This window comes from Nicotiana tabacum, chromosome 7, assembly GCF_000715075.1.
Source record: "Nicotiana tabacum cultivar K326 chromosome 7, ASM71507v2, whole genome shotgun sequence".
NCBI classification, from domain to species: domain Eukaryota; kingdom Viridiplantae; phylum Streptophyta; class Magnoliopsida; order Solanales; family Solanaceae; genus Nicotiana; species Nicotiana tabacum.
This window is the reverse complement of record NC_134086.1, coordinates 174,928,818-174,951,317: the sequence shown is the minus strand read 5'-3', so window position 1 is coordinate 174,951,317 and position 22,500 is coordinate 174,928,818. Positions and strand designations below refer to the sequence as shown.

General features: G+C 37.9%; 2 protein-coding genes across 2 annotated transcripts; one reads left to right on the top strand and one right to left on the bottom strand.

Moving 5' to 3' along the window:
• Positions 1-4,831: 4,831 nt before the first annotated feature.
• LOC107765192 (SUMO-activating enzyme subunit 2) lies at positions 4,832-14,789 on the top strand. Its single transcript, XM_016583810.2, has 11 exons — positions 4,832-5,152; positions 5,264-5,353; positions 7,486-7,569; positions 7,658-7,876; positions 9,178-9,279; positions 9,587-10,045; positions 10,153-10,382; positions 11,829-11,922; positions 12,027-12,209; positions 12,302-12,399; positions 14,154-14,789. Exons 1-11 carry the CDS (start codon positions 5,120-5,122, stop codon positions 14,518-14,520), a joined length of 1,959 nt encoding a protein of 652 aa, XP_016439296.2. The 5' UTR covers positions 4,832-5,119; the 3' UTR covers positions 14,521-14,789.
• Positions 14,790-15,363: 574 nt separating this feature from the next.
• LOC107765193 (putative receptor-like protein kinase At2g21480) lies at positions 15,364-18,295 on the bottom strand. Its single transcript, XM_075218171.1, has one exon. It carries the CDS (start codon positions 18,115-18,117, stop codon positions 15,469-15,471), a length of 2,649 nt encoding a protein of 882 aa, XP_075074272.1. The 5' UTR covers positions 18,118-18,295; the 3' UTR covers positions 15,364-15,468.
• Positions 18,296-22,500: the final 4,205 nt, after the last annotated feature.

Sequence of the window (22,500 nt, the reverse complement as noted above, 5' to 3'; positions counted from 1 at the left end):
AGACAACTCAAAGATTCTCGCCTCATAACCGGTCACTGACATCTAACCCTGCTGGAGCTGTTCAAACTGAAACCGCAACTCTTCCCACTGGAGGGTGGAATATACTTATCCAAGAAAAGGCGTGTAAAATTATCCCAAGTCATGGGAGAAGAACTTACTGGTCTGGCGAGAAAATGTGACTTCCACCATCTACGAGCCCTGCCCTCTAGCTGAAAAGTAGTGAAATCCACCCCGTAGACTCCAATATCCTCATGTTGTGCAGTTTGTCCCTACACCGATCAATGAAGTCCTGGGGATCCTCATGTAGCTCACCCCCTTAGACAGAAAGGGGGTAGCCTAGTCCATCTATCCAATAGGTTCTGCGGCTCGCCAGCCGCAACTGGTCTAGGCTCAGGTACTGTTGTTGCTACTGGCTGGGCCCTACCCACGGGTAGTGCACTCGAGGTTTGATATACAACAGTTGCATGCCCAGGAGCCTGAGTAGTAGGGGTTTGTGCTTCCCCTACCGCCTGAGATGTGGCTGGGTCTGGTAGAAATAAACCAGTATGGGTCATAGAATCCATGAAACATACAACCCATAACCTCCAGAAAGCCCGATGCTGACATGAAATCTACCGGGGTTGGCTTTGCTACAGGCACCTCGCCCTGCTCCTCAATAATGAGACCCTCTACTAGATCCGCTGGTGTTATAGCTGGGGCAACTCTGGGACGTCCTCGTCCCCTACCTCGGGCGGGTGCCCTCTTTCGGCCTCTAGCAACAGGGGGAGCAGCTCATCCCTGGTCTGGAACATCCGTCGTGCGCGTTCTCACCATCTATGAGAGAATAAGATAAAGACACTTAGTATAACATCAATTGCACGATAAGAGATGAAGAAAGAGTAGTTTCCTAACATCCTATAGCCTCTCGAAGATAAGTACGAACGTCTCTGTACCGATCTGCAAGACTCTATTACACATGCTCATAACTTGTGAGACCTACGTAAACCTAGTACTTTGATACCATGTTGTCACAGTCCAGTTTCTCCTATAGGTCGTGATGGCGCCGAACGTTACCGCTAGGCAAGCCTACAGGAACTAACTCTGTGATCCTTTATTGTAAAAATTTAAATGGTTGATTTTTAGTTGTGCATAAATAAGAAGTAAGAATTTAACAAAAAAAAAATGAGAGATCAAATTTTGGAAAGCAAATGAGATAAGAAAATAACCCAAAAACCATCAAGTGTCTGCTAGCACAAACCTCCAAGACCCGGTGTCACAAATATATGAGCTACTAGTAGAATATACAAAAGAATACTACACTACTGTCTGAAGTGAAATAGATACAAAATACAGGCAAAAGAAAGACTTTGACTGTTGTATAATGGGCTCAGAAGGCAGCTCACTGCAAAGTCTCGTAGTAGTCAAGGATGTGTGCCGGACTGAGATCCAGATGCACCTGCCTCAGATCCTGCACATTTAGTGCAGAAGTGTAGCATGAGTACATAAACAACATGTACCCAGTAAGTATCCAGTCTAACCTCGAAGAAGTAGTGACGAGAAGTCGATTTTGACACTTACTATGGGCGAACAATAAAATGCCAAAATTACAATTAAGCATGGATTGCATAAATATAGCTGAAACTCATTAACAGGAAATAATAAACAATTCGTTCACTAATAGTAAAACCCAAATTAATTTCCATCATTTAACAATTAATCTCTCGGGCCAGTGAAGTAATATCAATTATATTTGGGTTCCAAGAATTTATTACGCACGAATTATGCCGAGGTTGTACGGTCCGATCCAACATACAAATATATAAACTGTGTACTGCCGAGGGTCGAACAACACGAATCATATATGCATCTATCAGCTACCGAGGCATTCAGCCCGCACCGCGAGAAGAGAAAATACTTTATAACAATCAATTCAAAATTTATTAAGAGGCTAATATTCAAAGGAATACCAATTCTCAATAACAACCAAGTGACCCGTCCACAACTTCAAGTAAGTGAAATTTGACCTTTTACAATTCCTTTATCAAGTTCCAATATGACTTAAGCAATTAAGGTAACAAGTAGGGTGCAAACATGGTAAGTATAGCGTGGTATGAGTCCTAGACTACCCAGATAATGGCATAATTAGTAGCTACGTACGGACTCTCGTCACCTCGTGCATACGTAGCCCCCACAAATAGGAGCACGCATTAATCAATTCATCTATGTGTTAATTCCATGCTTCAAGGTTAGAAAAGAGACTTACCTCGTCTAAAAGCCTACTTTCCGGTTCAAAGTTGTGCTTTAAACCCTCAACTTGGTGCCAAACGACTCGAAACTAGTCAAATGTTATATAAAATAGTCAATACATGTTCAAAAGTTCACATCCTAACTATCAAAGGGATTTTCCAACCCTATTTGAAGAATCCCTAAAATTCACCCCGGGCCCACGTGCCCGGATTCCTGAAATTTTCTAAGAAAGTTGTTACCCATAACCTCATGAACTCAAATATATGATTTTCACTAAATTCCATGACAAATTTCGTGGTTAAATCCTATTTTTATCAAACCCTAGGTTTTCACCTAAACCCATAATTTTCACTAATTTATAAGTTATAATCTACCCATAAACCATGTATTTATCTCACATTCGGTATGAATTACTTACCTCAATTAGTTGATGACAATCCCTCCTTAACCAACTCCAAAATCTCCCCCAAGAAGTGTAAGAAATAAGCAAAAATGCCTAAGTCCCATTTTAAAAGGACCACACTGCCTCCGGCGATTCCGCACATGCGGCATCGCTTTTGCAGACCGAAGTCCACTTTCGTGGAAGTTCCTAAGGCTGGCTGGCTCCGCTTCTGCGGACGGGATCCCGCTTCTGCGGAGCATGGGGCGCACCGCGGTTCCTGGGCTGCCCTTCTTGGGCTGCTCTTGCGGGTCCTTGCTCGCTTCTGCGAGCTCGCACCTGCGACTGGCCCTCCACAGGTGCGATTACACCAGAAGCTGAAAGCTTCAGCTGATGCTCCCAAGTCCAAACTTGGTCCGAGCCTCGGCCGATTAACACCCAGCACCCCCGAGGCCCGCCCGAACGTACCAACAAGTTTGAAATTATAAACGGACTCGCTTGAACTCTCGAAACACACAAAATAATATCAAAACTAAGAATCACACCCCAAACCAATTGAATCCAAAAATATGAACTTCAAGTTCTTCAATTTACTTCCAACGCACCGAAACGTACTTAAACTACTCGGAATGATACCAAATTTTGCGTGCAAGTCTTAAATGACATTACGAAACTATTCCCGATCTTGGAATCTCAATTGGACTTCGATAACACCAAAATCTACTCCAAACCAAATTTAAAAAACTTTAAAACTTTCAAAGAGCCAACTTTCACTGTTAGGCGCCGAAACGCTATCGGATTATCCAAAATTCGATCCGAACATACGCGCAAGTCCGAAATCATCATAAGAACCTATTGGAATCGTCAAATCCCGATTCCGAGGTCATTTACTTAAAACTTTAACCGAAGTCAAACTTAGCCTTTTAAGGCGAACTTAAGCAACCAAGTATTTCGATTTCAACCCAAACTCTTCCAAATCCCGAACTAATCATTCCCGCAAGTCATAAGCATGTACGAAGTGTCTTATTTAAGAGAACGAGGTTCTATAAAACAGAACAACTGGTCGAGTTGTTACACTTAAATTTAAGGGACCAATTATTTATTGCGAGTATAAATAAGTTGGGTTGACAGTTATGATTATTTATTAATATTCTTTTATACAAAGTCCATCAAATACAACATGCATGACAAACCTTGTCTAAAGCATCGTGCTTAGGTGCACGTTTGAGCAATATTTGAGTTAGAAATTTTAAAAAGTATATAACGTTAAGTACAAAAAGATGCTTTTACCGACCCTTTTATAACTTCCTTTTCAAATATTCTTTTTTTAATTTAACTCAAAATTTGTTGAAGCACAATTAAATTATGGTCTTAAATGGGTTGTGAGCCAAAAAAGGATTGCAAGAATGCAAGTGTGTGATTACAAAATGTGTCATTTTGTGCACGATTAAAGATTAATTACAAAGGTATTAACTTAATTAGTCGAGTGTGTTGACAAAGTCCTTTGCCATCTGTATGCAGTTCGAAAAGCGCAGTTAGGCCACTTTATCGCTTCAATTGCAAACCCGACCAAGTTCATTCCAATTTAGAATATTATGGGATGACAATATTATTTTTGTTTGTCCATATATATTTATCTTGCCTTTTTATTTTCAGTTGTACAATTTGAAATTCAATCACATTACAAAATGCACTAAAATTATAATCTTAACAATTTGAAATTCAATCACTAATGTATATTACAAAATGCATTAAAATTAGAATCTTAGTGATTGTTGGACGTCTAAATACCGCCAATTGAAAAAATAGAGTTAATTATGTAGTTAGGTTATAACTATACATGATAAGCGAGTTAAGAGTTGCATGATAAAAGAAATATTTTATTGCCTTTTTCATTTCACAAATCAAAATAGAACGAGAGATAAAACTTGTTTCATAAGCGGAAATACATTCATATATCCTAGAGTTATTGGATGAATATTGGAAAAAGAATCAATACTTTCATAATGTAAGACACACCGAAGCCTTGAATTAACCTAAATATTACACTTCATATCATTTATCAACAAAAGCTTTGACATAATTAAAATTAGAACTACACCAATTGAACACATTATACAAGGATAAAACATGTACAAGTAGTTCAAATACATAATTTAAAACTTTTTCTGAAAATGAAAGTAGAACCAAATTCATACCATTAGTTGAGAAAAAAATAAATAAAATTAAAGTACATAGGTTATGCCGAGTGCTATAGGGTTGAGTCAAGCGAGCAGCACGAACCAGAGGTTCATCTACTCCGAAATTAACATCATTTTTTTTTCTTTTGGCGCCCTTTCCTCGAACCCCTCCGCCAAAAGTCTGTCTGTCAAGATTCCTCCTCACTGTTCTCGCTTCCGATTCCTCACAAATACGAACCCCATTCCCCTCTTCTCCCTTTTCTATTTCAAAAGATTTATGTAGTCAACTCATTACACTGTTTTCACAAATCACTTGTATTTCTTTCTATTTTCAATGGCTTCTGAGGAACAGTTGTCTGCAATTAAAGTAAGCGTAAAATTTGAGTTATCGTTGATGTTTTGGTTATTATTTTTTTTCTATTCACTCTGTGGGTCCTGTAAGTTGAGTGCAATATTATGTGTTTTTTGTGTGTTTTAGGGTGCTAAAGTGCTAATGGTTGGTGCTGGTGGTATTGGTTGTGAGCTGCTTAAAACCCTTGCTCTTTCTGGGTTTGAAGACATTCATATTGTAAGTAAGATTTAGCCCCATCTTGGGTTTGCCTTTTTGATATTTACTGTTGTTAAGTAGTTTATGATTAGCTTTTGGGTCTAGAAATATTAGGGCTTTTTTCTAGGGTTTAGTGAGTAAGTTTTGTTGCCTTGTAACTATTAGGATTTTAACACTACGTGATTTCTTTCCTCTGCTTAAGGGTTGGTGGGCAGAGTTACTTGGTACAATAGCAGAGGTGCACGCAAAATGGCCTAGGCACCACCTTCATTAAAACATATTACGATTTTTGCCAGTTATTCAATGGTGGGTTGTGCATAAAAAGTTGATACGAGGAAAAGTGTTGTGTTCTCTCTACATAGCCTACAACTTTGGCCTCCAACCTTATATATATGTATGAGAAATTCATTAGAATTGGTATTTATTAAGAGAACTGGAGCGACTGCTTCAAGAGCCTGCTTCAAGAGAGAAGTTGCAGCATTTGGCATTTTGCTCCTTGAGCTAGTTAGAACTTCAAATCCACTGGGATCCTCCCCATGGTTCTCTAAAGCATATTTTATTGGTTATAATTGTCATGGTTCGAGAGGATGAAGAGATATGCTTTTGAAAGTTTAGTGTCGTCAAAGGCGCGCTTAAAGCACGCTTAAGTCCTGAAGCGAGGCTCAAAACATGTTGAACGTTTCGCCTCGCTTAGCGGACACTTTAGTGTCGTCATCAAGGTTCTAAGGCATACTTTTTCTTGCCCATGATCTTATCCTTAAGAGGCGACACTAAACAATTGTTATTTCACTTTATCGTTTTTCAATTTCTTTGTTCATATATTTGTTATTCATGCTTATAGATGTTAGCCTTGAACTACATGGATAATTTATTTTCCAATTCCGCCTGTCTTCATTAAAGCCCACACTTTATTTGCGTGTTACACGTAAAGCTCCAATGGACCTTAGAGTTTTTTGCCTTTGATGACACACTTTACGGTTTAGCTTTTGTCCAGATAAGCAATTCCGTTGCTACTGTAAATAGAGAGATTTATGTCTCATTTTTGGATTATTGACGAGCTCAGTGTTCATGCTTTATGAGCAAATTGATATGACAAAAGAAGCGGGCAACAATTTGAGTCAGCTCATCGAATGACATAGCTGTTCCTGAGAAGTCCGATGCTATAGAACAGCTAAAACCTTGGTTCTCTGACTCTAAACTCTAAAGGTATTCTTTCACGGTAATATTAGCAAGGAAGGTGATTGACCTTACAAATAGGCAACTGGCAGAGAGAACAGGAATCTACATATCATAGCTTGAATATCTCTGGCCACAGTTTGTGTTGGATTACCGGCTAAGTTGCGCGGACTCTTCGATTTTGGTGCCATCCCCGTGCGGATACGCGGACGGGATACGTCCTGGATGTGCTCAACTGACTTCGGACACCTTGACCGGAGTCCATCGATAAATTTGGGAGAAAAAATGAGATTTTTGATTTCTCAAATAAAAAATAAAACAGATTTAGAACAATGAAAGGATAATGTCCATCTCGGAGAATGAAAGATTGAATTGTACAATATTCATATAAGTTTTTCACAGAATATCTCTCAAAATTTTACAATATTTTTATAGCTTTATTTTTTATTAGCCGAATCCCCGCACCCGAGTCCGAGCAACTTAAATTACCGGAGCTATAATAACTGTTAGATATATGCATGCGATGTGATTTTTCTTTGTTCTGCAAATAGGAAAGAGCTAGTCTTTATGTTTTCTCTACATGTTTTCCATTGATAGATGAGCGCTGGCTCGTGTATTGGAATTTACTAGGATCAGAGCCTACTTGAGTGAGATTCCACTTTGTTGCTCTGTAGGTTGGAAGGCTGATTGCAGGATTTTTTAGCTTTTGTCCAGATAAGCAATTCCGTCGCTACTGTAAATAGGGGCGTGCTTTGTTTTTTAGGGGTGAACTCCATTGATCATCTTTATTTGTTCCATTTGCTCTCAGTCTATTCGGATGTACATATGGAGTTTGCAGAAGGGTGAGGGGGCTTCTGAAATCTGTGAGGGTGGGGTGGGGTGAGGGTTCTGCGTCATGTTATTTGGACTCACTTTTGTTTGCACTGTCTCCATTTAGTTTCTAACCTGGTTTCATGTTTCATTTTGTCTATTTCCAGATTGACATGGATACAATCGAAGTCAGTAACTTAAATAGACAATTCTTGTTTCGACAGAAACATGTTGGACAATCTAAGGCTAAAGTAAGTAAATCACATCAATTTCTTTTTTCTGGATTCCATTTTCAGACAGATTTTGGTTCCTAAGTAATGTACTCAAAATTTTCTCCAGGTTGCTAGAGAGGCTGTCCTAAAATTTAGGCCTCATATTAGAATTACACCATACCATGCAAATGTCAAAGATCCAGACTTCAATGTGGATTTTTTCAAGCAATTCAATGTTGTGCTTAATGGCCTTGACAATCTAGATGCTAGGCGACATGTGAACCGCCTTTGTTTGGCATCTGGTGTCCCATTAGTTGAAAGTGGGACTACAGGTTTCCTCGGCCAGGTAAAATCTACTCTTTTTTTCTGTTTTTTATACTAAATTTCATTTTAACTTCTGTCTCTGTCTTATATTTGCTAGTCTGTACATTTTAGATTTCTTAGCAACATTCAAACTTGGATGCAACCAGTGTAATATATTATAATGGAAGTTACGTAATTAAAAAAACAAACATAAAGGGAATAGTCTATCATATTGTCTTGCATGTGGCATTCTCGAGGCGAAAAGTGTTGTGGTTGTTTAGCTACCAATTGAAAACAGCTACTCGCTATTTTATACTTCTATTTCCCTCTTCAAGTGAAAGAAGCTATTATAATTCCACTATTTTACTTGATAACAAAACAATTCCAATATTTTGATGTCAAATGTACCATGTGAGAGTTATGAAGCAGATTGCTAAATTTGAAGGGAAAAAAATTCAGTTCATAGTAAGATATATTAAGAAAAGGTTCTTAACTATTTTACTGAAATTTATGAAGTATACATGTTCCCCACTTGTGGGATTATACTGGGCCGTTGTTGTTGTTGTTGTTGTTGTTATGAAGTATACATGTTGATCATCGTTACAGCTGTTATATCCAGTAACTTTTTATTCTGTTCAAGACTGCTTGGAAAATTGGAAATAATTGTTAGTTGGGTGGAGTTGGCCAAATTGGATCAGATTATGTCTTGTTCAAAAGAATTCCTGCAATCATTATCATCATCTTTATTGCATGTGATCAATTTCTTATTTACCTCATTCTTTTGAAGGATGGAGCAATAATGATGTTTTTCTGCTTTTCTCTGGAGTTGTTTGATTCAGACTTTCTAGCCAAAAGGTCAATCTGTTTTTTACACCCTCTAAGTCATAGAAGAACTACATAATCCTGTAGCTTTCTATGTGTTGTTGAAGGTCTGAGGTTCCTATGTGGCTGCTCTTGTTTTTGGTTCTGGTCCCAAAGTGTATTACCATGTGGTCTGCTATGTCTATTTATCAACTGACTGAATTTCCTAATCAAAGGTGCTTTCATGGAGTCTCAACTCCAATTCATGCCTTGAAGGCTAGATGTTTATTGAATCTTTTTGCTTGGTGTCACCATTGTAATGTAAATATTGCTCTTTTGTTTTTGGATTTTGTAAGCTCCTTGGGTTTTAGATAGGAGTTGAAAAGCATTATACAGGAGCTATCTGTTTTTTAAACACATTTGCATCCTCTGGATGCTTGTCGAATGAAAATCGACTTTTACCTTATAAAAAGAAAAGACTGAATTTCCTTTGACTCTTACTAGTTCTGAAATTCTTCTGGTCTACTCATTTGTTGTTGGCAGGTCACCGTGCATGTGAAGGGTAAAACAGAATGTTATGAATGTCAGCCTAAACCAGCTCCAAAAACTTACCCTGTCTGTACAATCACAAGCACTCCATCAAAGGTACTGATGAGTGCTTAATCTTTTTGTTAATATAAATTTGAGCTGAGCCATGTAAATCTGTATATCTGTATTTAGTTAAATGTCATTCCGGTACTGATACATGATGAAAGAGCTATTTTCTCAGCATATTGCACATATTACAGTGAGATTATTGTTAGGTGCTTCTGTTTCTTGCCACTAATGTGGCACTTGGTCTCTATCAGCTACTTTTTCTATGATATTAGAGGCTTATATGGGTATTCATCACAATAATACTTGCAATGACTTGCCTTAAACATTTTGTTTTGACATTGTTTTCTGATTCCAGTTTGTTCACTGCATCGTATGGGCAAAAGACCTGCTATTTACAAAGCTTTTTGGAGACAAGAATCAAGACAATGACCTTAATGTTCGTTCTACTGATGCTTCAAGCTCGTCAGAACATGCGGAAGATGTTTTCGAGCGTAGAGCTGATGAAGATATTGAGCAGTATGGGAGGAGAATATATGATCATGTTTTTGGTTACAACATCGAAGTAGCATTACGTAATGAAGAGACGTGGAAGAACCGTAACAGGCCTAGGCCTCTATACACCAAAGATGTATTGCCACCACAACCAGTTGAACAGAATGGAAACAAGGATAAAGCTTCAAAAACTTGTGACCCCACTTCAGTGTCTGCAATGGCATATCTGGGCCTTAAAAATCCTCAGGATTTGTGGAGCCTAAAGGAAAATTCTGAAGTATTTCTCGAGGCATTAAAACTCTTTTTCTTGAAAAGAGAGAAGGTTTTGATACCATCCCCACCTTCTGATTCTGTTCTCTTTTACATAGTTTAGATTTCTATTTCATTTAATCTATGTTCTAATTATTTCTGTCTTTACCACTGTCGCAGGAAATTGGCCAGTTGGGTTTTGATAAGGATGACCAGTTGGCTGTAGAGTTTGTGACTTCTGCTGCAAATATTCGTGCCGCTTCTTTTGGGATTCCATTACATAGCCTTTTTGAAGCTAAAGGTATTGCTGGCAATATCGTGCATGCCGTTGCAACGACAAATGCCATCATTGCAGGGTTGATTGTGCTTGAAGCAATGAAGGTGTTGCAAAATGATGTAAAAAGCTACAGGTAGGACTGATTCCACTATTTACTGCGCTTTTCTTCACTTGGAAGCAGATAATTATTATTTTGGAGATCAACTAGAATGGCCAAGATATCAGATACTCCTGCCGGCTGTGACTGATCTCTACAGGCTTCTTTGAAGCGATTTACACATGCTTCCAGTTCTCCTCTTTCCCACTTCCCGCTGCATTTTTTTTTTTGAAAATGAATTTTGGTCAAAATTGTTGAAGTGCGGATTTCATCATCTGATATGGATCAAGTGAAAAACAACTGTAATCAGCTAGCGATTAATCATTTGGGGAAGCAACAAATTCAGTAGTTATTATAAGTAGTAATTACGATTGTTGAAGAGAGTGACCACCTCATCTAAAAGTTTAAACTGCTAAGAGGGGATATTTTATTATCTAATTTAGGTCTGCAGCGTGGCTGCTCATGTGAGGGCCTGATGTTTCTGCTCGGTTTGGAAATATTTTTGTTGATGGGTGGAGAGACTTGAACTTAGGACTTCTGCCTGTTCTTACCACATGAAAGTGTGTTGCCTAATTCAAAAGTTTTAAGCTGTTAAAAGAGGATCATTGTAAAAGTATCTCTGAAGGTCTGAAACCATAATTTTTACTATGTCAAAAATCATTGCTAAATTTAATTCTGATTAACAAATTTATTATTCTTATCGGAATCATATGTTTTGGTCTCTTTGATGCAGAATTGATAGAAAAGTAAACAAATAAGGTAACTGATCTACGAAATAGTTGTGGAGTTTTGTTTCTAAATTTAAAGGGTTTTCCGAGAACACTGCATAAAGTACTAGAAATTATCAATTTAAGTACATGAATGCAATTTGTTGGGTGAAATGTTATTGATTATCACCAGTGCCAGTGTAGGGATGATTGTGGATGAGAGAATCTATAGTTTTAGAAAACCCCTAATTTGAATTATTGAAGACAAATTATATAGTATTGGAATGCATTAGCCAAATAGAGCAAAGTGGATATAGAGGATTCATATAGTGGAACCCTACTAATTAGGGATTGAGGATTAGTTAATTGATTGCATACTGATTATTCACTATAGAAAATAAAGAATATTTTAGCAGCTTTTAGCAAATAGTAGAAAATCAAAATAAGGCATCCTACCTCTTGAAGCATTGTGCAATGCATGTCATCCTGTTGTTCCGTGTAAAAAGTAAAAAGAATAAGAAAGCTGCCATGGCCTTGTAAAATCCAAGAAGGAAAACAATCAAAAGACTTGAGGAAAAAGTTTCAGGAGGCTTTTATCTACCCTTTCTTTTATTTTTTGTTATTAGCTAACAATATAAGGACAAACTCCTATTTGACCAAATCTATCAAGAACTCGGTGACGAGAACTTATGCTGCATAGAAGTACGACGAATAGAACAATGACCATGTCTTTTTGCTAGGTACTGTTTATAATAGCATGTGCACTCCCTTGCAGGATGACTTATTGCCTTGAGCATTCCTCAAGAAAGATGCTTCTCATGCCAGTGGAGCCCTTTGAGCCAAACAAGTCTTGTTATGTTTGTTCTGAGGTATGATCTACTGTAAAGTATAATAGATTGTCTTTCCGCCTGCCCTGCTTTACGAAATTTTGTTTCAGCTACTAATTTCTCATTTGATGCAAATATATGAGCAGACACCTTTAACACTTGAGATCAATACTCATCGTTCGAAGTTGAGGGATTTTGTTGAGAAGGTCGTTAAAGCAAAACTTGGCATGAGCCTCCCATTGATCATGCATGGGGTGGCACTTCTTTATGAGGTGGGTGATGATCTTGAGGAAGATGAGGTTGCCAATTATGCAGCAAACCTTGACAAGGTACGGTATTGTCATGTCTGTGTATGTATATGACGAAGCTCTATAGTTATCGGCTGATAAGTTACTTGTCTCGGTGATTATAACACCCTTAGGTGCTGTCTGAGCTTCCCTCTCCGGTTACTGGTGGCACAATTCTCACAGTTGAGGATCTTCAGCAAGAGCTGAAATGTAGCATCAATATTAAGCACAGGTCCTCCTTGTTCTCACTATCGTTGGATTTACCTTTACATGGAATTTTACTTTTACGTAATGTTATTTGGTATTTAGCAATAGAGAGTTAGCTGATGATATTTCAGAAGTTAAGTTGTTGGTGGAACTTGACATGATAGTTCATTCAAGTTTAATGATTCTTCATTCTTTTTCCTTTTGATTCATTCATATCTTACATCGCAACCTTAATTGCATGCTCCCTTGAATCTGTTTTAGTGCTTATTCGTTGTACTGCTTGACTTGTAATTTTCTAATTCTGCCGGATTAAGATTATGGTTTGGATTGATGCATAGAAAGAAAGAAATAAAGAAGAAGAGCAAGTTGGTGTTGTTAAATGAATCATGCTTATTAAACCTGGCCTGGACTAGCCTTTGGAATATGATACAGTTAATGGGCGAACTTGATGCAAAGTCTTTATTCGATCTTTTAATTGTTAAAGAGCTGCTCCTGGCTTGTGGGGGACTGATTACTTTTTGGTCCAAGTGCGTAGCAAGAGAACTTTCAAAATCTCAGAGTGTTCTCCTGAAAATTTTCTAATCTTATATCTGTAAGGTGTTTGTCTATTACTTTTGTTCTCTCGCTATAGCTGGGAGTCAAGGTAACCACTCCCTTCTCACAAATTAACCGCCTCGCTTCCTTTTCGAGTTGTTTCAGTTTGTACCTAAAACTGTGTTTGCACTTTTATGTTCTGGGGCCCACTTTTGTATTGACAAAGGTTCTTCGAAGAATATGATTGACCCAAATTTTCAAATAGGATGTTGATACTGTAAGTCTCTTTTAGTAGACTTGTAAATGGGCATCACCAATATTTTGTTAACGAATCCTCTTATCTAATTGAATAAAATTAAGGCAGTATGTTTAATTGTCCAATTAAACTATGAATTACAATGGGAAAGAAGTTAGATGTTCTATTGAGATACTCTCAAATGACCTCTCCAGGATCCCCAGGGTCAGGTTGACCATTCTGTAATGGACCTTGGACACTTAAAATTCATTTTCTTAAAATGAAATACGTGCACGTGCCACTAACCACTAGATTATGATCGACTCCTCCACTATGAGCTTCGCATATTAGAAAGGAAGCTGGAATCTCCATCTTGGCTTGATTAATTTGATTGATATGTTTGTAGCTGATTTAAAGAGTTGTTTGTGTTCTTGGTTTTCCCTGTCTAGGGATTTCCCGTTATTGCCATGAAGAATATAATTCTTCCTGACATAAGGAAATGAAAATTCAGACAACCGGAATCTATCGGCAATGAGTTCTTCAATTAGATATTCTCATGCTGCATAATGTGGTAGTCTCTGCTGGGCTTGGTTCGAGACATTATATGTACACGTAGACTAGATGTTTCTTCACCAACTTGTGCTATGGCTATTGTTCCAAGTCGTGTGGTTGTCTGTTGCTTTGATGTAATTGTTATATTTTCTTCTTTGATGTTTTTCCCTTCCTTTTGCTTTTGAAGCTCATCCTATCCATAGTATGAGACTTGAAGCATTAAATTTTTTTGTGTGCCTGGTGGTTTGATCCCTTTCCTTTTTGTATTCCTTTTGGAGGACTTGTCTTAGTGTATTTGGGAGTACATTGCTATTTTGAGGGCATTCTGTATATAAGTACTTGCTTATGCTGTTTATTTTGTCCATTGGCCTCAATCCTGAAGATTATTTACTTTTTCTTCTCTTCTTGCTCTGCAGTCTCAAACTAATTTGAACTGTTATATGATTTTATATTTGCAGAGAAGAGTTTGATGAGGAGAAAGAACCCGATGAAATGGTTCTTTCAGGATGGACACCAGCTCTTGCAGCAGAAAAGAAAACCAAAACATCTGACAATGGCCCCAGCTCATCCAATGCATCTCAGGCAGTTCAGCCGGAGCCGGAGGATGATGATGAGTTAGAAATTATTCTCAAAGACCCTGAAATTCTTTCTGCTGGGAATAAAAGAAAGTTGTCTGACATTTCAAACACTGCCGATTCAGAGGTATCCCGTGTCACTGGTGAAATGCAGGCTAAAAGCCATGTAGAAGCGGATGATACTCACACTGATACTGCCATGCTTGATGGAAATTCAGACATCAGCAAGAAAAAGAGGGTGCAACAATAATTTCCATGATCTTAATTCTAGCTGTGCTTCTAACTTTGTACGATATAGGGAAACAGTGATTCTTTTTGCCACATCCTAACTTATGAGTTGTTGATCTTTAGGTGCAAACTTCATGAAGTTTTGATACTGGCATGATGCCCCCAGTAACTCCATTTCTAATGTTGTCATTTGGAGCAGTCTTGATTCTGACTTTAACAGATATGACCGTCTAAGAATGTAATTCTCACTATTTTACCAGGCACTTTCAAATCGGGTCATTTACTATTGTGTCTCCTGTGTTTAGTTGTTATAACGACTGCATTTTCTTTTTCTCTTTTTGGTTCATGTATCCATCGGTTTGTACATACTATTTTTAAGTCGTCATAAAAAGGAAGGATAGTAAACCCCATTTGATGGCCTCAAGACAGTTACAGATCATCAGAGGCTTGACATGGATTAATACCAAATTTTGTTCATATTGTATGCAATCTGCAACATACCCTTAAGCCCAGAAGGTACTGGTTAGTCTGGTTTGACCTTGAATAGCAAACTGAAAATAGTATGAGAATTTTTCAAGCGACGGAAAAAATTGTATTTGAAATGATGAACTAGCAAAATGTGACTCAAATTACTCAAGAACCAGTCAGCGTATATAGTTACATTCAATGAGCATTAACCCCATCTAGAATGCAAAAAAGCACAACAGTAAAGGATGTAAGAGAAACTATGAAGTAAATAATACTATACAATAGTACATTATTATTCAATTCACAAACTTTTTTCCATCTACACCCAGCATTTCATGTTTGGAATGCAAAACAATCAAAAACATGTCCGCCAGCTATTGTGACTCATTCAGAGAAGTCGCAGTAAAAGAGCTGGCTCCAACTATATATACATATATATTTCAGCTGAGATACACCAATTGAGATTTTTCTATTATAATCTCTGTCAAAGTGATTGTGGCATTCATCGGCCATTAAGTTCAGCAAATTGAGCAAACATTGCAGTTCCTGAATGATCGTCAATTGTTTGAAGTTCAGCAGGATTTCTTGTCTGCTCGGGTGAAGAAATTGGTCGGTTATCAGGAGTGGAAGGTGCAGAGGCCGGGGCAGGAGTAGGGGCAACTATAGCAGGAGAGGCCGGAGAAGCAGATGCTTTATTTTCTTCCTCAGTTTTTCCTTGTAATGAGGCTTCTTGCAGCTGCAAAGCATATTCCAAGTTCCACAGCACATCACCCATACTTGGCCTATCAGCACCACATTCAGCCAAACACTTTTCTGCTGCTTCAGCAAATTTCTTCATTGACTCTGGATTAATTTGTCCCACAAGATTAGGATCAACAATCTTGTCCAACAATCCTTTTCTCTTCCATTGCAATGCCCATTCAGCCAAATTCACTTGCTCTCTTGGAAGTGCTGGATTAATTGCAGGACGAGCGCATAAGGCTTCTAGAAGTACTACCCCGAACGAGTATACATCTGACTTGTCCGTTAGTTGCTGCTTGCGGAAGTACTCAGGATCAAGGTACCCGAAACTTCCCTTCACAGCTGTGCTAACGTGACTCTCCGTGGAAAGGCAATCCTTCGATAGTCCAAAATCAGCCATCTTCGCGACTAAGTTCTCATCGAGAAGAATGTTAGTGGTTTTGACATCTCTGTGAATTATCGCTGTAGATGCACCCGTGTGGAGGTAATGAAGCCCACGAGCGGAGCCAATGCAAATTTCTAGCCTTTGCTTCCAGGACAAAGAAGGTAAGTTCTTTCCATATAAATGATCTCTGAATGGACCATTTTGCATGAACTCATAAACCAATATCATCTCCGTGTTTTCATCACAATAACCAATCAACGACACCAGATGGCGATGTCTGAGCTTGGACAACATCTGAATCTCGGTCTGAAACTCATTGATGCCTTGTTCAGATTGTGGATTGCCTCTCTTAACAGCAACTTTGGTACCATCGTCAATTTCTCCATAATACACATTTCCAAAACCACCAACGCCAATTATGGCATTCGAATCCCAATTATTTGTGGCGTCTGATAATTCAGCAAAAGAGAAATACCGTCCTAATCCCATTGTTGAAGAGAAAAATTGGCTCTTGCGCGACAATGAAGCCTTGCTTGCCATAAAACTTGTATCTCCGGCGTGTAGTGGAAGCAACCAAGAGGAGAAACTGTTCCTCTTTTGCCAATCTTGAGGCCTTTTTTGCCACTTGAAAACAATAGCACCTAATCCTACAAAGGCTCCAAACATCATTGCAAAACCAACATAAGCCACTGTTTTGCTTGGCCCACTACTCTTCTTACCATTAACACCATATTCTCCATCAAAACTACCCAAAGAATTATTCATCCTAAAAACCTCAAGACCATTCAAGATCGCGTTCCTGAATCCTTGGACATCGTTCACTGGAGAAACCTTTACACTGAGCGGATTGGATGATGAAGAGGAATCTACTACAAAATCTTTGTAAAAAGCTGTAGACAAATGATTATTAGTCAAAGATGACAAGTCTAGCCCGGAAATTGCCATCTTATCATTAATGTACACATTGAAATACAGCTCATTGAGCGCTTTGCTAATGATATCGCAGAAATGAAGGCGAATGAGGTATGAATACGCGGTATCAATATCCATCATCCATGATATGTTGAAATTGGGAATAGTAGTTTCTGAATCTGCCATTTTTACTGCAGTACTGTAAACTGTAGGAGGAGCAATCAAAGGCGAACCTCCCGGTGTAGGATATTGAATAGCAGATGGTTGAACAGAAACAACTTGTCCTGTGGCATTATTACGGAACGGTGAATCAGGTAACCAATTTCTCCCTAAAGTATCCTTTGTAGCATCAAGAAATGAACCACCCATATTAAGCCTATAGGTAGTTTCAAAATTACTGTTGGAGAGATCAAATTTTTGCGAAACGGGGAAAAGTAAAGGGACAGAGTAGTCAAGTACTTGGCTTGGAGCAGTAACAAACTCAATTGCATTGATAAATGCAATGGACCCTTCAGAAGGCGAAAATTTAATAGCGTAACGTTCTGTTGTGACATTTACAAGAAACTCTTTCATAATTGCTTCGTTTTTTTCCATTTGAAAGTCGCGGAGAAGGACTAATTTATCTGTTGAAACAGAGAATTTAGCAGTTTGGAGATTAAATTCGTTATTTTGTAAAGGAAAAAAATGAAGACGGATCCAATGCAATCCTGGATTTGTCACATGAAATGTGTACGTAGCTTCATTATTGAAAATCTTCGCGTTGAGATATATAGGTGAAGGTACATTATTATTGTTCTCTGGTGCAGAAGCCTGAATGTCACGTCCACTATAGGCTAAATATTTAGCTGTATTTTGATCTGGTTGAAACGCGCGATTTCCTGGAAGAGTAGTAGGAGAAGTCGATCCACAATCAACAAGGTAATTATCTGATGGTGTAAATGCTGGAAAAGATTTTGCAGATGCAGTATCTGATTGTGCTGAAACGGGCATTATACTCGAGGGGCTAAGAATAATGAGGCAAATAAACGCCACGAGGATATTGGCCATGATTGACGACGATAAGAATGAGATAAAATGTGGTGGAGGTGGTGATCCTCTAGGCATTTTTTTCATCTCCAGCCCCTCTTGATGAGGATTTGGGGATGAAATTTGAGAAAATTTGTTTAATTCTATGAATTGAAGGATATGAAAGAGAAAAAGGGAAAGAGAGGAAATGGTGGAAATGAAGAATGAGAGATTTGAATTCAGTCTATTTTTGCCAATATTATCGCCATTGTTGTAGGGTGTGGGAGATTTTTGGTTTGGTTTTTCGAATTTCTGTTAGCGTTGGCGCCCTTAGTTTCTCTAGCTTTACAATGTTTTAGTGGTTGAAATGATTAATCTACCGGTATTTTCTCCCTGCTCTTCGTTAGCGTATAAAGAAGTTACAACTCTCTGTTCACAAATTCTTATGACCATTTTCAATATCATTGGCTTAAGTTCTCTTTAGTCTTTTGTTATTACGAAATAAAGAGAAGAAAAAAAAGGGACAAGTAACGGTTATCAAAAGTATTCGAAACTTAACTACTTCTTAGAGATAAATCTGAATTAAAACAACGACAACAACAACAACAACAAACCGAATATGATCCCAATAGGTGGAGTCTGGGGAGGATAGTCTATACGCAGACCTTATCCCTGCCTAATGCAGGTAGAGAGGCTGTTCCAATAAACCCTCGGCTCAGGAAAGGTAGGAAGAAGAGAAAAGCAAGGAAGGAAGAAAGAAGGAAGAGAAAAGAAAAAAAAGAGAGATAAAGGATAAAGTTGTACCAAATAATAGGAACATGGAATATAATACCTAAGATGAACAAAACCACATAACATAATAAAAATCTAAGAATATGAAGGGACATGCATGCTACTAAGACTATCGGTGAACAACTAAAAACTACCCACTAACCTTCTACCTCCACGCCCTCCTATCAAGGGTCACGTCCTCAGTGAACTGAAGCAGCGCCATGTCATGTCTAGTCACCTCTCCCCAGTACTTCTTAGGCCTACTTCGACCTCTTCTCAAACTCTCCATGGCCAACCTCTCACACCTAGTGACAGGAGCATCAATGTTTCTCCTCTTAACATGTCCGAACCATCTTAGCCTCAACTCCCACATCTTGTCCTCTAGGGGGGTTACTCCCATTCTGTCCCGGATAACTTCATTCTTAATCTTATCTCTCATGGTACACCCACACATCCATCTCAACATACTCATCTCTGCTACTTTCATCTTCTGCACGTGGGAGTTCTTGACTGGCCAACACTCAACCCCATATAACATAGCCGGTCGAACCACCATTCCATAAAACTTACCCTTAAGTCTTGACGGCACATTCTTATCACATAAAACACCGGAAGCGAACCTCCACTTCATCCATCCCGCTGCGATGCGATGTGCGACATCTTTGTCATTCTCCCCGTTACCCTGGATACTAGACCCGAGATACTTAAAACTCGCTCTCTTGGGGATAACTTGAGCATCAAGCTTTACATCTACGTCTGCTTCATGGGTCCCGTCACTGAATCTTCACTCCAAGTATTATGTCTTAGTTCTACTTAGTTTGAAACCTTTAGACTCCAAGGTCTGTCTCCAAACCTCCAACTTCACGTTAACTCCGCATTGAGTCTCGTCAATCAATACTATATCATCGAAAAATAGCATGCACCAAGGCACATCCCCTTGGATGTGTCACAACAGTACATCCATCGCCAAGGCAAACAAAAATGGGCTAAGAGCCGATCCCTGGTGCAACCCCATCACCACAGGGAAATGCTCCGAGTTACCACCCACAATCCTCACCCGAGTCTTAGCATCATCATACATATCCTTAATCCCCCTAATGTATGCTACCGAAACGCCGCTAACCTCCAAACACCTCCACAGGACCTCCCTCGGGACTTTATCGTATGCTTTCTCAAGGTCAATAAACACCATATGCAAGTCTTTCTTCCTCTCCCTGTACCGATCCACTAATCTCCTTACCAAATGAATTGCTTCCGTAGTCGAACGCCCCGGCATGAATCCAAACGGATTCTCGGAAATAGACACGCACTTCCTCACCCTGGCCTTCACCACCCTCTCCAAACCTTCATAGTGTGACTCAACAGCTTGATACCCCTATAATTGTTGCAATTTTGGATATCACCCTTGTTCTTGTAAAGCGGAACCATCGTACTCCACCTTCATTCTTCGGGCATCTTCTTCGTCTTAAAAATAATATTAAACATCCCAGTGAGCCACTCCAAACCCGCTCGCCCCGCGCTCTTCCAGAATTCTACTGGGATTTCGTCTGGCCCCGTCGCTCTGCCCTTCACATCTTATGCATCGCCCCTTCGTCTTAAAAATAATATTCCAGCATAATATAACAGAGTTTTAATGCTTTACATGTGAACTTCCAACATAATATACTAGATATCTTGCATAATATACTGGTCCAACATAATATGCTGGAAGTTTATACACATGTGCTCCAATCTCCAATATATTATGCTGGAACTTTCCGTGTGGCGGAGTTCCAACATAATATGGTGGCAGGGGTGGCCCAAGAAGATTGGTGGCCTAAAGCCAATTTTTAATCCGGGGCCTATCAGAAGGAAAAAAAATTCATATTTTTAATGGAAGTCTATTTTTCTATCTCTTTTAAGATGTAAAGTTGTTAATAGTTTCTTTTATAAATAATTTAATCTCTCCTAAGATATTGTTGATCTTAGATAATTAAACCAGATTCAAGAAGTTTATAACTTGATATCAAAATAATTTTTGATGTTCTTATATATTTGTTGAAATGCTTGAAATCTGAGAAAAAAAGAAAGAAAAAAAGAATGCGCAATATAGTTTTATTAAACAATACTCTTCAACTTTTGTTTTTTATAGAAAAAATAAAACTCTTTTTTTTTTCTACAGAGAACAATATAACTTATAGAGAACTTAAGCTTTTTTGTAGAAATCAAGAAGAGAATATAAGAATGTAGTACCTGTTTTCTGATGAGAAAGATAAAAATAAGACTTGGACTATTGAAGATATCAAAAAAATGGATTCTGAAAGTTTATTCCATGTTTTTAGCGAGAAATATAAAAGGATAATAATAATATTGGTACCTCACTAATGATGTCAATCGTCAAATTTAAATAATGAAAAGTTTTATATTCGTGACGACGGTTTAGGGGGAGTGATTCTTTTTCTCTAATTTTTGCTTAAACGGTTACATCAATACTAAATTAAAAGTTATATTTACTTTTTATAAAATATTTTATTTTTTTTAATTTTAACATACCCAATATATTTAGACCTTACCTCTAAAGATTGTTGTGAGATGTATATGATCCAACTTACCTTATATTGGATTCGAGTCATGTGGTTGAATTAAATCTTGTTAAAATGTGTTCTCTCTTTTACTAAGCCTTATGCGATACGAATCTTGATTAGTCGGGGGCTCAATACAAATACGAGTAGAAAACAATAAGAAAATTTGGGGCCTTCAAAATTTGGGGGCCTAAAGTCTTTGCTTTAATGGCCGCCCTGTATGGTGGAAGTTCATACATATGTGCACCAATCTCCAGTATATTATGCTAGAACTTACCGTGTTGCAGCAAAATAGTGGATATTTTTCAATAACTTTGTAAACGTTGGTTATTTTTTAATTATCAATCCGAAAACTAACTAACCCGTGCTATTTTCACTATCTAAATTAACGAAAAACAAAATATGAAAGAGGCCGTCACTTGTTAATTGCAATTTGCAATCAATGACCAAAAAAAAAAAAAACGATAATTTAAACTAAGGATTTTTGGCCAAGCTGCTTTTAAAAATGTGTGCTTTGTGAGAGTAGTAGATTATGTGAAGTAAAATTATTTGAGAAATACTCTTGTTAGTAATTTTTGATCGACTAATATTTTCAAAAAATGTTTTTAAGTGTTTAACTTCATCTTTTTCTTTGTTTTAAGGGATAAAATGGAGTGATCATAGTTCAAATTTGGTGTTATGAACTCCAATCTTAACGATCTATAGGAACGTCATAACAAACATTATTCTCTTAAGCCCTCTTTACTGTTTTATTAATTATATGAAACATAATTTATTGCTATCGAAATAATTGTGTTTGAGGTCTAACTAGATTTTTGGACTTATTTTTTTTTGTTTTGAAAATAATTAACCTCATTAGCTGCACATCCAACTGCTTAAACTAATTTATTTTTTGAAAAATAACTAACCTAAATAGCTGCACATCCAACTGCTTAAACTAAAAATAGCCGTAAATATATAATATATGTATAATCGTGTATAATCAATGCATATTCTACGTATATCAGATAGAAAAGGTGGACAGTGAATTAGGCCGGCTATTTGTGCAAAGATCCCGGTTAAACTGAAGCAGTTAATGTATTTTATTGAGAATACTTGGTGGGTTCTTTTAAGGGAAAACTACATAGTATATCCGCTCTAAAAAATAATAGCCATCAAA

Bases quoted from the DNA above. Each gene is read 5' to 3' on its own strand.
- LOC107765193 (XM_075218171.1), bottom strand. From the start codon at position 18,117: ATGAAAAAAATGCCTAGAGGATCACCACCTCCACCACATTTTATCTCA.
- LOC107765192 (XM_016583810.2), top strand. From the start codon at position 5,120: ATGGCTTCTGAGGAACAGTTGTCTGCAATTAAA. The intron at 10,046-10,152 runs GTTTTGATACCA...CCACTGTCGCAG, and splicing joins TTTTCTTGAAAAGAGAGAAG to GAAATTGGCCAGTTGGGTTT. The intron at 10,383-11,828 runs GTAGGACTGATT...ACTCCCTTGCAG, and splicing joins AATGATGTAAAAAGCTACAG to GATGACTTATTGCCTTGAGC.